At 39.3% G+C, this 15470-nt stretch overlaps 1 protein-coding gene across 1 annotated transcript in view; it reads right to left on the bottom strand.

The window, feature by feature from the left end:
• Positions 1-15470, bottom strand: part of BNC2 (basonuclin zinc finger protein 2) — a 308867-nt gene that overhangs the window by 114187 nt on the left and 179210 nt on the right. Inside the window, exon 3 of the mRNA XM_032801784.2 lies at positions 10255-10490. Within this exon, the coding sequence (XP_032657675.1) occupies positions 10255-10490 (236 nt within the window). The remainder of the gene's footprint in view (positions 1-10254; positions 10491-15470) is intronic.

Below are 15470 nucleotides of genomic sequence, written 5' to 3'. Positions count from 1 at the left end.
GATTCTCTGCAGCTTGAGGTCTTCAAATCTCAATTTTGAGGATTTCAATAACTCAGTCATGGGTTCGGGGTTGTTATAAATGTGTATGGGTAGGGCTTTGTGGCCTGCCTTGTGCAGGAGGTCAGACTAGATGATCATATTGGTCCCTTCTGACCTATGAGTCTATGAGATAGTGGTGATGTTCATAATTTTACTTAGCAATACTACTACATAGGCTATGCCTACACTTAAAACACTACGGCGGCACAACTGCAGTGCTTCAATGTAGACATGTACCACAGTGACGGAAGAGGTACTTCCACTGCTGTAGTAAATACATCTTCTCAAGAGGTGGCAACTAGATCGAATTCTTCCATTGACCTAGAGCTGTCTACTCTGGGATTTAGGTTGGCTTACTACGTTGCACAGGAGTTGTGGATTTTTCATACCCTTGAGCGACGTGACTGGATAGATTTAATTTTCTAGTGTAGACCAGCCCTTAGTAATTACATATCCCCTTTCATCTAAGGATCTCAAAAGCACTTTACAAACTTTAACTAATTTAGTCTTACAACACCCAAATATTAATTAGGATAATTTTGTACATGAGGAAAACTGACACCCAGAAGAGTCACACAATGAGTTAAAAAAAAAACAAAAACAGAGCCAGCAGAAGAATTCAGTTTTCCTGAATCCAAGGCAAGTGTTCAAGACACAAGGACATGCTGCTTCCCATTTCTACATACATGTCAACCAACACACAGGAGAGATTTCTTAAATGGAAATAAAACTAAATTCCTTAATTAAAATATAAGGTTTTAACCTTATAGATTCAGAATGTACAGTGTTAAGGTAGGTTTTTTTTGTTTCGCTCTCTGCTTGGCGTTGTTCTCTTACTGCCTAGAAGGCAACAATAAGTGTTAATGATATTTACCTCTTCTAATAAGAGTCATTCACACTTCACTGTTATTCTTTGTTATTGTTTAGGACAAGCACTAGTACCTCATTGAAAGATCGGTGCTGCGAGGGGAAAAAGTCCCCCTGAGATCCCTTAGACTTCAAGAAAAGCATTAAATCAACTGATGCTAGATAGATGACAAGTTTGAGTCTCTGGGGACTTTCCTGACTCCTAAGTCTCTGTGGTCCTAGGTTTCATACTGCCTGAAGCCAGCTCTGACACATAGACAATCAAAACTACCCCCAAATTTCAAGATAAGGGCAGTAGGTGTCTAAATTGGGAAACGTGTAACTATTCAACTGTCATGGTTTGGAAGGATCCAAATACAAAGTACTCTAATTGAGCTAATCTCAGTTGATATGTGGCTGACTGGGTAATGCGCTGACCCTTTCACCTCCCAGACCACAATTTGAATTCAGCCAGAAGTCATCAGGAGATAGGATATACTGGTCTTTAGTGAGCAGAGGCACTAATCTCAGTACTACAGTGGGGTGGGGTGAAGGGGGAGGGAGAATGATCTCTGTGGTTCTGGGTGCAGAGATTGCACAGCTATTCTCACTAATATAAGGTGTTTAAAAAAAAAGATCCTTGAACTGCTCACATGGAACTTGGGCATTGGCATTAACCCCATGCCTTCTGACCCCAAATACAGTAAGAGTCAGAGCTCCTCAATGTAGTCAAGTGAACTTCACGGAGGATCTGCTCTGACAACTGATTCAAATGAGTGTGTTCAGTGAGAAGAGTGATTCTCTGGCAGAGGAGATGAGGATAACACTGCACATGCCCACAGATTATCCCATTTTATTTATTTAAAATAATCATTTAAGAAGGCTTCTGATCATAAAGGGTTAATGGAATTTCTGAAAGATTAAAATTGTTTCCTCCTTTGCTTACCTGCCAAGACCCAAGTTCACCTGATGGCATCACTCACACCTCAAGAAGCACAGAGACTGAGGTAAAATGCGCCTCCCACCTCTTCGCTTTGTTTTAGGTGTTTGTGATTTCACCAATTGTTGCAGAAGCAATAGAACCATTAATTTAGTTCTTGGCAGCTAAAGAGCTTTTCGGTTCAATTTAAAAAGAAGCACACATGGTTCTGGTGTATGCCTGACAGTAACAGGCATTTCCACGCTCTGAGCCCAGCTGTGTGAAACCATGTGTCAGTCAGTGGGATGACTGTATGCTCCGTATCACTGCTTCCGCTTACCCCAATATTGTAAACAACCAGGACGGCTTCTCCGGTAAAAGAAACATATGTGTACAGAGTCTCTTTTTGCCTTTGCCAGCCATCAATGGTTGCGTTTGCCACCCTGAGGTATCTGAGATAGTCTAGTTATTTCTTGTTCTCAGAAACCACTGGATGGCAACTGCATAAAGGTTGACTATTTCCTAGTTACCACTATATATGAGTATTACATACACCACTGTTGACCAGGTGGGATTAGACAGCCCTCTGCTTCATTGCAAGAGACAAGTCACAGACCACCAGCACACAGTATTTCCCCAGGGATGGCCCTGGCCCTGGGGCCTAGAATTTCTGTTGGTTGCCCTGGCATAATGTGATAAAGAGGAGGGAATCGGGAAGGAAGGGAAGTTGAATGGGGATGAGGCTGAAGGAGGGATGGAGGAGGAGAAAGGGAGTTGGGAGAAAGGACAACAGAGGGAGTAAATGGGAATGGAAAGAGAAAAGCAAGAGGGGCGAAAAAGAAGGACTGAAAGCAAGAAATAAGCAGCACATGTAGTCAATTTATGTTTCATTCACACAGATGCTCTGAAAACTGCCAGGGTTTGCGGGTCTTGGTAGAGACAAGTTAAACAGAGAGAACACGAGCAAAGGAGCAAAAGTGAATATAATGAAACGACAAATAAGAGAAGGAAAGTACAGAGTAGAATATACTGCACAAACCTGAAGAATTAATAAAGCCATAAATGAAAGGTAACTCCCTTCCACTTTCAAATAATTTAAATATCAGTGGCAATTATTAACTGAACATGCAAAGGTGATGAAATGACTGGGCTAAGAGTCGGAAGTCTGGGTTCTATTCCACATTCTGCCCCAGACTTCTTGGATAAACCTCCTAACTTAAGAACAAAAGAACATCATATATGAATGGCCATACTGGGTCAGCCCAAAGGTCCATCTAGCCCAGTATCCTGTCTTCCGAAAGTGGCCAATGCCAAGTGCTTCAGAGGGAATAATCAGACCAGGTAACCATCAAGTGATCCATCCCCTGTTGCATAATCCCAGGTTCTGGCAAACAGAGACTAGACAGCATCCCTGCCCATCTTGGCTAATAGCAATTGATGGACTTATCCTTCACGAATTTATCTAGTTTTTTTTTAACCCTATTATAGTTTTGGCCTTCACCACATCCTCTGGCAAAGAGTTCCACAAGTTGACTGTGCGTTGTGTGAAGAAATACTTCCTTTTGTTTGTTTTAATCTGCTCCCTATTAAACTTCTTGATGCCCCATTTTTTCAATCTGTAACAAGGGGATAATGGTCACCTATCTCTCAGGAATGTGGAAAGGGTAAATTCATGAATGCCTGTAAGCTGCTCTGAAATCCTCAGATGGAATTTGTTAAATAAGTGCAAAGTATTCATTAATAAAGATAGTTTGATGTTAAATACACTTAGAAAAAGAGAGAGCCAAACTTAGATGGGAGAAAGAAACCTTTGTTAAATGCAGAGAGACCCAACATACATAAAATACATTTTCATTGTACTCATGGTAGGTAATTATCAGCTGTCATTTTGTTGCATCTTCTTACATCTATCTGAAAGAAAAGCAGAAGAATTTTCTCTGACTGAAATGGATACAATTATTTTTGGCTTGCTACCCATGTCACCATTAGATTGCAAAATCCTCGTGGTTTAATTATTTTCATCATCATAAACAATGTGTTGTAGGTATTATCCAATTAGATGGAATCCTGTTGTGATGAAATGCTTGTCTTGGGACTGCAATTTCACATGACATATGATTGTTATTAATGGACAGTGTTGAGTTTAAGAAGGTATGTTACCATTACCGCACCTATTCTTAGCCCAGCTGATATCTCCAGTGTGCTCTTTTTTTGCTAGTGATGCTTATGTGTTGAGTGGAGATTCGTCAGGAAACTGCTTACATAAACCCAGGAATGTCTAGGACTTATGCTTGATAGCAAAAACATGAGCATCTTAGGTCTGGTCTAAACAACTGCAGCATCGTAGCTGTGCCACTGCAGAAACTGTAGTGTACAAATATCCTTAGCTAGGCACTATGTTATTTTAACACATGGGAATAGACAGGAAAGCTGAGACACAGACATGCACTCTGCTCAAGAAGGGCAATGCTTTCTATCCTGAGCTTCACTACCATTGCTTTATTGTAATCTGCCAAAGGCAAATCCAATTGTGAGCAATATTTAATTTTAAGGATAGTTAAATAACGTCCATAGCCACATCAGGTTAATAATGATTATGCAGGGGACTGGAAAGAAAAGGAGAAAAACACATTACAGTTCTTTGGTCTCTCCTCAAACACCTCTACCTACTCTCGATGCCAAAATGGGTCAAAAGAACAATCCATTTCCCTTCTGATTCTGATATAATCAGGCCAGTAAGACAGAACAACCTTTTCCACTATCTTCTTTAGGTGCAAACGCTGACCGGTTATAATTTACAAAGCTAGCAGAATACTGTCACCCAAAGGTAATACAGCTTTTCCATGTAGGAGCAGACCTCCGATATGGATATGGGTACACTTCAGAGATTTAAAAATAGATATATATTTCAAAACTGAGTTAAAAAAACACTACACCATCAAATATAGAGCATGCGCAACTTGACTGAGTTAGTGTGCAGTTATCATTAGAAAAGTGTCTGTGGAAAAACAACAATCTTATTTGACTCCCTCTGTGTATTTAGCTGACTTCAGTGACTATAACAAGTGTTTATCTCTTTGTAGTCTGGTTAGCCCTGCAGAGCCATCACAAAAATAGGAGACTGAGCTGGAGTCTTTTCTGGTCATGCAGCAGCAGTGGAATTGTTAACTAAATGCCTATGATAGGATTTTTGCAGATGGTTTGTGAACAGGAAAGCATAAAGAATACCTAGATTCTAATCCTGGCCACTAACTCGATGTCTGTGCCTTAACTTCCTGATCTGTATTGTGATGCTGCAAGTATTAATTGCTCATTAAGGCTTTTAAAAGTACTGAATCGTTATTAACAACAACATAAAATCATTATTTGTAAAGATCAGAATCTACAACCCTTATTCACATTAAGCAATTCTTTATGGCACAAATGGCCCAATTGAAATCAATGGAAGTTGAGCCAGAGCAAAGTACTCTCAACATGAGTAAGGATGCCAGAATCTGAACCAGCATATTTAAATTGGATGACAGAAGAACTCACTGACACAAAGATGGATTCACATTGCACTTTCTCAGCGAGAAGACCTGTAGTTCAGTACAGAATACCAGAATAAGTAAAACAAATTCATTTCTTTTGGTAGACAACAGGTTAACAGCCCTAAAAACTAAAGCCCTTTCTTTGTCCACAGTTTCCTACCCCTGTACGTTCTCTGGGATCACACTATAGGAATGAAAGAATAGTTTAGCCTCCCACCTTACTTCTGCTGAGATTGCATACCAGATTGTCAATCAGTGTCAATTATGATGTATACACCTGCGCACCAGGAACTCGATAAAGACCACCATTCACTGTGCACTGGCCATTGAACAACTTACAGGTGTTAATGACTTTCCCCCATTATTGACCTTGCCTAGATTCTAACACCGGTGAAAGACTCCATCACTTTGCCAATCCCCTGAGTTGCTTAGTGTGCTCAGTGTTGTATCATTATAATGGTCCATTAAGGGTTTGGCTGAATGATGCAACAAGTCATTCCATAAGCACCAAAAATGTTACCTGCGCAAGTTACTTTTTAAATTCACTATTAAAGACAAAATCCTTGAGCAGCCAAAAACGAGGGGGAATCACAACTGTGTGGAAGATACACACACACACCAGCACAACTCTGTTGTTTGACTTGCTTGCCACTGGCTGCTTTAGGTGTGCCTCTCCTGTTCCTCTTTAAATTATTTTGGAATACAGGTGGTTGGGAATTTTCCCTGAAAATTTTATTGATGGCAATCTGCGGGAAAGCTTTGATTATACGAATTATTTTAAATTTTCCATTGGGACAATCAAAACATTATAGTTCATATCAGCTCAGGTTGACACAACCAACACATTTTAGTTTCTTGAACCAAACAGACCCATTTAGTTTCAGGTCAGTTTGACATTAGCATGTGTTTGGCTGAGCTGCCATGATGTCTCATAGGTTTTTCTAGTTCAGGTGCCTCATGCTTCTATTCTCCTCTTTGAGTCGGGCTCCTTAGCTGTTACATCTCACACGGTGCTCTATGGTCTTCCCTCGCTTTGAATCATTGTGATGCATTATGGGAGTCATTTTACCAAGGTGCACCTTGGTAATGCACCCTGGGATGCACCTTGTTGTTCAGGTGAGGAACCCAATCCATAGAGGGAAATGGAGGCATGAAGCACCTCAACTACAACTTCCATCAGACTCCATGGCAGCTTGAGGGAACACAGACTAATGTCAAATCAAGCCAAGCAAAATATTTTGTTTTGATTTGTTGAACTGAACTGAAATATTTCAGTTCAGGAATGTTGAAATATTTGGTGTTGATTGGAACGTCTAAACAAAGCATTTCAACATTTCTGAATCAGAGTTTTTCACAACTCAGTGTTCCATGAAAGTTTTCAGTATTTTGACTTTTTATCCTGATTCAGGACAAAAACAAATGTTGAAATATCAGAATTTCCACATTGGATGGAAACCAGCTCTATGAAATTTGTATTCAGGACTAGGTGCATAGAGATTTGCAATGGCCACTGCTGCTGATATTCCCCTTCATTATGGACCAAGGCCTTGGCTACACTGGCGCTTTACAGCACTGCAACTTTCTCACTCAGGGGTGTGAAAAAAAAATCCCCCTGAGCGCTGCAAGATACAGCGCTGTAAAGCGCCAGTGTAAATAGCACCGCAGCGCTGGGAGCACGGCTCCCAGCGCTGCAAGCTAATCCCTATGAGGATGTGGAGTACGTGCAGCGCTGGGAGAGCTCTCTCCCAGCACTGGCACTGCGACCCCACTGACACTTCAAAGCGCTCCCGTGGCAGCGCTTTGAAGTTTCGAGTGTAGCCAAGACCCAACACTATGGACAGGATGATGGTAGCAAACGATGTCATGTTAGTCCTGTGATTTTTTTCTTCTTCTTTTGGTGGATTTAGTTAGGAGGGGATCAGCTACTTGGAAAGAAAAGTAAAGGGAGAAGGGACACTGATGGGAAGGGAGGTGAGGGAGGACAAGGCAGGGAAGAAGAGGTTCAGAGGGGCAGGTCTGGAGTAAAATTGATGTGAAGAGACTGTGAGGGAGAAGGTTGAAGCAAACAGCCAATCATCATAGGGCAGAGACAGTTCAGTCAAAACTGTTGTAAATTCTTGGAGTATCTGAACGTTTGTGCCTGGAAGCTTCCCCAGCTGCGCCTACCCATGGGAGTCTCTGGCTAGTTACCATCTGCAAATTTCCCCCAAGGTCACAAGGCAGGGGGAGGAGAACACCACTTGGGTCCTAGTTTCCCCTGTGTGGTGGGGGAGTGGCTGAAATTGGCTAACTTCCTGAAAACATGACAAGCTTTTGCTAAGTAGATCCAAGCACATTGACTGTGTACATACACATGGGAAAGTTCTGAGCAAGTGAATATACTAGGTTATAACAGAAATGAATTTGCATGCAAAAGGAAGAAAGGCCTTGTAGCCACAGCACTGGACTGGTGCTCAGGAGATCTGGGTTCAGTTCCCCATTCTGCCACAGACTCCCTGTGTGAATACTGACAATTAATTTTGAGCGTCTGTCTCCCCATCAGTAATATGAGGCTAATAATACTTCCATACCCCGCTTTTTGTATGGAAAAACAGAGTAATACCTGGGAAGTGCTCAAGTTCTACAGTGATGACCCTCACAGAAAAACCTACACACTATAATATTCACTACTGTGAACTCAAAAGTGCTGTATTCCCATACAGAATCTACCTTACATCAGCCGCCTCCACTAAAGAAAAAGTTACCTAAAATGTATTTAGCATTTATGTTTTGGTTTTTAAATAATGTTAGGTACCAAAGATTTTCATCCCATTCCTTCAGGTTTCACTGAACATGTTTTATTAACTCTCTTTTCCCCCCATACACTTTGTTTTCTAGCGTTAATACAAACAAAATTAGAGAGCTAAACTAATAGACAGACTTGACTAAGTCTCTTGCAGTACGTCTTCATCTGCCCAGTAACACAATCTACAGCCAATTGCAAACCAAGTCAATATGTGGTAAGACTTTAACAGCCGCCCTTAACTCGCCTCAATAATTATTCTCTTTAACTGACATAATATTCAATATACTGTTGTTGAGTGCAATAATGGTAAAATTGATGCCTTGAGGGCTACAATACGATTGAGTTTTAGCCAGATAAACTGACCTCTAGCCTAATGGTGTATTATGGGGTTTTACACCATTCAGATGCACAGTGTGACTGTTTATAATCCTCTATATAATTACATTCCATTCCATTCTTGCATATCTTCAGATCATTCCAACAGATAATTGCCTGATTCTGCAACACTTAAATGAGCAGTCTCACTGATTTCAGTGAGAGTCTTGTCGTCTGCCAGGTTACTGAATCGGATCTGAGGCTTGCAATGTTGTTTCCGAACCTATATTTATCTTGATTTTATCTTATGGTTGAAAATGAACAGTTTGTCTCTAAATAGGAAGCAAGCTTGTCATCTGGAACCATCTGGATACTTAGATTTTTTCACCCTTTTTCAACAACATTCAGAATCCCGGAATTTAAAATGTAATGCATAGCATACAATCACATCACTAAAAAATATCTATATTATGTCAATAATACAAGCCACCTATTAGCAACTACAGCATGTACCAAGACACACTGCGTTTGTGTTTTCTGAAAGGATCAATTGTAATTTCTGAAACTGGGTTAAAATCATAGCAGATTATATTTTACCTATGGACACCTGTAAAATTTAGCTTTAAAAAAATCCATAAAGAATGCTAAAATAATGTAAAAAACTTTTGAATTTGTATATACCTTAATAAGTGTAGCAGGCCCTCAATACAACAGTTAGCCTTTTTTTTCTTTGTTTTTTTTCTACAATGAAGAACTGTTTACAATGACAATCTTTTAGAAGAAGTTTTAAGATAATTTATTTGAAAACATGATACATCAAGGACTGTGTAATTATGTGCAGGCTAATGTGCTTCCTCTACAGAAAGGATGTTGCATGAAACAGGCAATAAAAGAAATAAGCATTGAAAGTTCCTTTGGGCAGGAACAAAGACTCCTCTGTGTTCTGTACTATGCCAAATATGTTATTTGTGCCTAAATAAATTAATAAAAATAATAAAATACATACAAAAATGCAATAATAGTAATCTTCAAAATCAAGGTTGGCTCATTCGGGTATGTCCAAATTATAGGCTTGAATCTGTAAGGTGCTGAGCATGCTCAACTCCCATGGAACCCGTAGCAATGTAGGGCACTCAGCACCATGCGGTATGAGACAAGAGATCTGAAATCCCCTTTTGAACAGCTAGCATAATAAATCATCTTGGACACTAACAGATGCCATGTTTTAATGCAGGTGACTGGGTGAAGATTAAACATGGAAATGCCATTTTTTGTGACTAAATCAAGCCGTTACAATTTTACAAAGGGAATGGGTTTACAAACCTGTAAAAGCACATGTGAAAGCTCAAAGGTTAGCTTTTAACCATGAACTTATATCAGGAATATGGCTTTTTAATACACTATAGGATAGTCGTCCTCCCTCAAAAATAAATGAGTGAAGGAAGGGAAGAGCAACTGCACTGGACTTCAGATTATAGAAGTTGGGTGGTAGCCCCTGAAAACATGTCAGTTGCCTTAGTATCTAAATAAGGCTTGCAGCTAAGTAACCTCAGTATTTGCAGTATTCAAGGTATTTCCTATGCTAAATGTAGGGAAGTAAAAGGGAACACTGTGAATAGGAACTAGCAAGTTTTACATACTGTACCACAGTCAAGGTACAACATGTCAAATACATCTCACAGCTATTTACCTAAAGATCCACAGTTAAAAGGACAGACTTTTAGTAAAAGCATGTTGGGTGCACAACTGTTAGTAACTCCTACATACAGAATAATGGTCAGCCAAACAATTTTTACTACATGCTTTAAACCTCTTCTTACCTGAAGGATGTAGCCCCGCACGTAGTCCCGAAGCGTCCAGCCTAAGCCATGCAGGATGTGCAGCACCTCTTCCTGCTTCAATACACTGAAGAGTCGGTCCAGCAGTATCTTCAATCTCACAGGCACAGCCTGGGTACCATAGAGCATCAGGCTGCTGATATCAAATACTACGTTGGACTGCACAATCTCCACTTGGGTAGGGTGGTACAGATGCTGAGTGCTAAGCTTGTCCAAAGCTGACAGGTACAGGTTGGGGTAGGAGTAGACACAGAGATGGGGAAAGAGGAAAATAAAAATAAAAGTAAGATTATTAAAGCATATCTAATATTCTGTCAAAGTGAGTCTTACATAAACACAAAGCTCAAACGTTCAAGAGTTTTGTTATTCTTTCATGCTTAAGTTTTTAGTGCCCTACTGGTTTTCAAAGATACTGAGCACTCACTGCTCCCATTAACTTCAGTTGGAATTCTGGGCACACACATAATCTCTGAAGAATTGGGCCCTCGGTATCTCACATTGGGGTGACCAGAAGTGGATGCAAAAAATGAATGAACTCTCCTGAAAATTTGAGCCTTAATCTACAGAAAACAGAATCCACTGCAATGTTTTAAAAATTGCTGCCATGCATAATCGTAAACTGGAGTCATCAATTTACTGCTAATTGAACTAGCTGCTAGTTATTACACTGGCAAACATAGCCAATTCAGTTCAACTTACCTCTTTTGTATGAATTTTGTGATCAAATATATTAATAGCTTAAAGAATTGGGGGAAGCGAGGTTTGCAGAAGGTTTGAGCTTTATTTTTGGCTTGCTGGTAATTCTTTATCCCCTTACGTGATGTTTAATGTGATGGAATTACATACAGCATCATACATTTCAGCATACACCACTATTTGGTCTCAATTTCTTTTCCATTTTATGGATTCTATCACAGCACCTAAACTTCCAGACTATTTGTTTTAAACAGAACTTTTTGAGCTTTTAAAATAATGTTATAGGGGTTCCTTCTCCTGCACTTTGGTTTTTTCTTGGATTCACTGGAGAGTTCATGTACTCTTGATAAATTGGTTTCTTACATCAAGATTGTAAAGGCCCTTATCATCTACCTGCTGGTTTCATTCAACACATTTACTCCAAGGAATATTTTTGTCAGAGTGTTCTGGTTTCCTCATACTTCATTTCTTACAACTGATTTGTCTGATCTTCCCTATTCTAGTGGTTAAAGCTACTTTGAATAAATAGCTTTAAATGTAAATTTAATGTTCATGAAAGATAAGGGATTGGCAAGCTTGGGGATTGAAGTCCTATGTCTCTTCACAGGGCATTTATATTGCAGAAATGTGAAGGGCAGGATTCTGTCTATTATTCTTCCAACACTCTTCAGCTATTTGGCCTTATGATGAGCAGCTGATTTAGAACCTAATAAACAGGCTAGATTAAAATCTGAAGAGCTCAAACACCCCAAAATGTTTTTGTTATTTTCCATGGTATTGTTCCTAAGATGGTTACATTGTTAGTACTGTAACAGATATATCAAAGTACTCCTTAAGGGAAAAAAGAACCTAGAAAATTGAAATTGTTCAATGTGCGTATGTATTTGGGGGAGGTGCTGTTGACATGTATGTGCCTCCATAGTGGGTAAGGAAAATAATGGAATCTATTTTTAGTCACATAACAATGGGTACTTGGAATGGAAGAACAAGATTTGAACACATTAATAAAATATTAATAATAGTCATAGCACCTCCCATCCAAGAATCTCCATACATTTACACAAGAATTTAAGCCTCACAGCACCCTTCCAAAGCAAGTTTTGACTTGCCTCATTGTTACAGATTGGGAAACTTAGACACAGAAAGGTTAAGTGTCCTAAGAGCACACAAATCCATGTCATTGCCAACAATTGAACTTGTCTCTGTCATGTCCTTTAACTGCTGCATCATACTCCTCTTCTAGGGGTGAGCATGGTGCTTTTTGTTAAATAAAATAGTTTAATTTAAAAATGTATACAGGGAGGGTAAGTACTTGCCTCTAAAAAGTTGGATGGAATGGCTCAGGGGTTTAAGGTGCTACTTCCAAATTGACCCAGGTCAGTAGTGATTGAAAGTTGTTTTCTTCTAATGACTGTTCGGGGATTATGCAAAAAAGTGTGGTGGTCTTGGTATTGCTCCTAGTGGAAAATCGCCCACTTTACAAAACCACCACCACATTTGACACCAAAAGCCTTTGCAGAGAGGCCAGGGATGGAATAGACAAGAAGAGGAGAAAGTAACAAGTGGTCCTTCCAGAGGACTGAAGCACACTGGCAAACCACTGGGTAATAGCTTTCACAATCTACATTGTACTTATCCTGTGGTCACAAAGAGGCCTTCAGTCTCCAGGGATCTCAATCTAGTACCAAATTCACTTAAAGTGATTTAATTTTTTTTAACAAGTTTACCACTGCAGCCCTAGTTAGGTTCTTAAAACTAGATGAGGAGTTAGTTCTGAATTTGTCTACATTTCACCAAAACCATCTTCAACTTGGAACTGAGATCTTATACTGCAAATTATAGTAACCACAAATAGAGACACTGAGTTGCATTCTTTTTAAGCACAAGTTGGGATGTGCATTCAAATGCATAATTTATAACAAAAAAGGCATGTATTTTTCCATGGGTGTGTCACAAGAGTGTTCAGAGAGTATAGGCAAACAGCACACTACAGACTGAAATGAAATACAGGCATGCGGAGAGGAAGGAAATGCATTTGTGCCAGCAAAAGGAATAACTGTGTGGCCAACAGCTGGAATTTTTGTGGCTCATTAATTAATGGAACTACTTTTCACTGAACTCAAGTATGGAACTAAATAATGTAGAGAATGCAACCTTTCACCATTATTTATAATCTATAAAATTATATCCTATTTGTTTAGAAAAAAGACTATAAAAATATTCAAGAAAGACCAAAAAGAAGGAACAGTAACAAGGAAAAATACTGTGAATTGTATCTGCTTCTGCCCATACATTCTGAAAATACACAGAGAAGCGTGAGAGAAACACCTGGATGTATTTGAAAAGGTTCTTTGGAGAGCACCTAAGTGACTATTCCCTAAATCATCACTGAACCAATTTCAGTGCTCCAGCCTGGTGCCAAGGAGGCATTTTGTTGTTGAGGTGCTTTCTTTCAGATAAACCATAAAATAAAACATCTGAGCCTGTATGATTGATAAAGATCCCGTGGCTCTTTATGTAAAGCTGAGGATATCCATTTCCATGTCCTGGAAAAATTTCAATTTAGGTAATAATATTCTGCCTCCCTGAATTTCTGCTCCAATGTCAACTGGATATGGCCTTCTTCTTCACTTCCTGTCTTAAACTGTTCTCTAGTGATGTTATGTACTGATGAACAGCTACTGCATTTTACCAGAGAGTCTGCATCTCACAGGTGAGTAAATTTATCCTTGTGGGTAGTATGCATAAGAAAGTATGCATGACGAAAGACACTATGTACAAATATAAGATATTATCATATCTGAAAAATGACATAAGCAGATGTTTCCTTATTAAAAAGGCATTGTTGATTGATGTCATAAAAATACACACTCTGAGTCATTTCTGGCCCAACTGAAGTTAATACTCATACTCCTAAAGATTACAGTGGGATCAAGATTTCACCCAGAAAAGCCAAAAACACTTAATGCTCATGTTACTTTTGAAAGAACGCAAACACTCTTTTTAAAAGCCATGTGTGTTTGTTTTGGGGTCGATATATTAAGTTTAGTGCTAAGACTAGGAAGCACCATCTCATTTTGGCACCCCTTTTTAGTGGCTGATGCTGCCCCCATCTCCTGGTACTCCCCAGCTCTGGATGAGCTGATTACAGAGGGAAAAGACGTCTAATGAATCTTAAAACTACATGCTTTGTGAGTAAAGTAGTTGACAGTTTTGTGGAACGGCCTGTAAAAGGCCCTTGTGTTTTAGTAGAACAATACATAGTGGAATAATATTTTTGAGGAGTATTATTTCTAAATGTAAAATGTTCATTTCAGGAATTATAACTAGTGAAAAAAGGAGCCAAATAAGTTTTCTTTAAACACCAAAGAACTATTAACTTGTTAATTAATTGTATGCAGTGTTATTGTAACTGTGTTGGTCCGAGGCTACTAGAGAGACAAGGTGGGTGAGGTAATACCTTTTATTGGATCAATTTCGGTTGGTGAGAGACACAAGCTTTTGAGCTACTCAGAGAAGAGCTCTATGTAGCTCTCTCACCAACAGAAGTTGGTCCAATAAAAGATATTACCTCATCCATCTTGCCTCTCTTGTTAATTCTTGTAAGAACAGGGAATCTCTTCTCTCTTTCCTCAGCTCTTTGAGTTACCAAGTATCATTGCTTCTGCTTATGGCCTGTCAGTGTTTCTGTTATCAATCCTGTTTTTGAACAGTTTATATTATTTTTTGGGCCTGATCAGAGCTGGCGTTACCCTTGTTGGGTGGAAAGATGAAACAACTCTTCACTGCCCACACATATACCAGACTCCTGTCCCCTGTGATTACACCACTGTGTACAAGGAAGCACTGAGGATTAGCAGGAAAGCCAGTAAGATGATTCTTTGAAGTAACTCTTGTGAAACTGACTCATGTATATACAAAGCATGTGCTCCTGATTTTCAGGCTCCATCCAGACTCCTGCTGCAGGAGAAGCAGAGTCCAGCTTCCATTTACATTTTATTGGTTTTTCACATTACCATTTGTAGTGTTCTTACTATGCAAAATTTCAGCCAATGGATTAGCCTGTATGTGTGTTTTTAGTATTCTATGCCAAAACCTTTGGACCCAGTTATAATTTATCAATGGACAAACTTTAATGTTCCATTTGTGGGTTGGTTTTGTTTTGTTTTTTTTTAACTGTAGTAAAAAATGGGGAAAAAATCTGCTTTTCCATTTACATTTTATTGGTTTTGAGGGACCCTATGCAATTCAAAGGAAATGAAATACAAAAGGTATATTAAACTAATATTAAATGACTTGTTCGATTTATCAAGAGCCAGAGAACACAGAGTAAGACTTTCACTTTATCCATAACTCAGCCAGTTACGCTGAGGCCCAGCTACTCAAGACCTCTCACTGACCTGGGATCCCTCCCATACCAAAATACATAAGGTGAGTTCAGGCTGAAGTGGAAATCTTACCTCTGAATTTATCCGCTCCCCCCACACACACACACAATATTT

The sequence above is a fragment of the Chelonoidis abingdonii genome, chromosome 6 (genome assembly GCF_003597395.2).
Source record: "Chelonoidis abingdonii isolate Lonesome George chromosome 6, CheloAbing_2.0, whole genome shotgun sequence".
Lineage (NCBI taxonomy): Eukaryota > Metazoa > Chordata > Testudines > Testudinidae > Chelonoidis > Chelonoidis abingdonii.
This window is presented reverse-complemented; position numbering and strand designations above follow the sequence as displayed.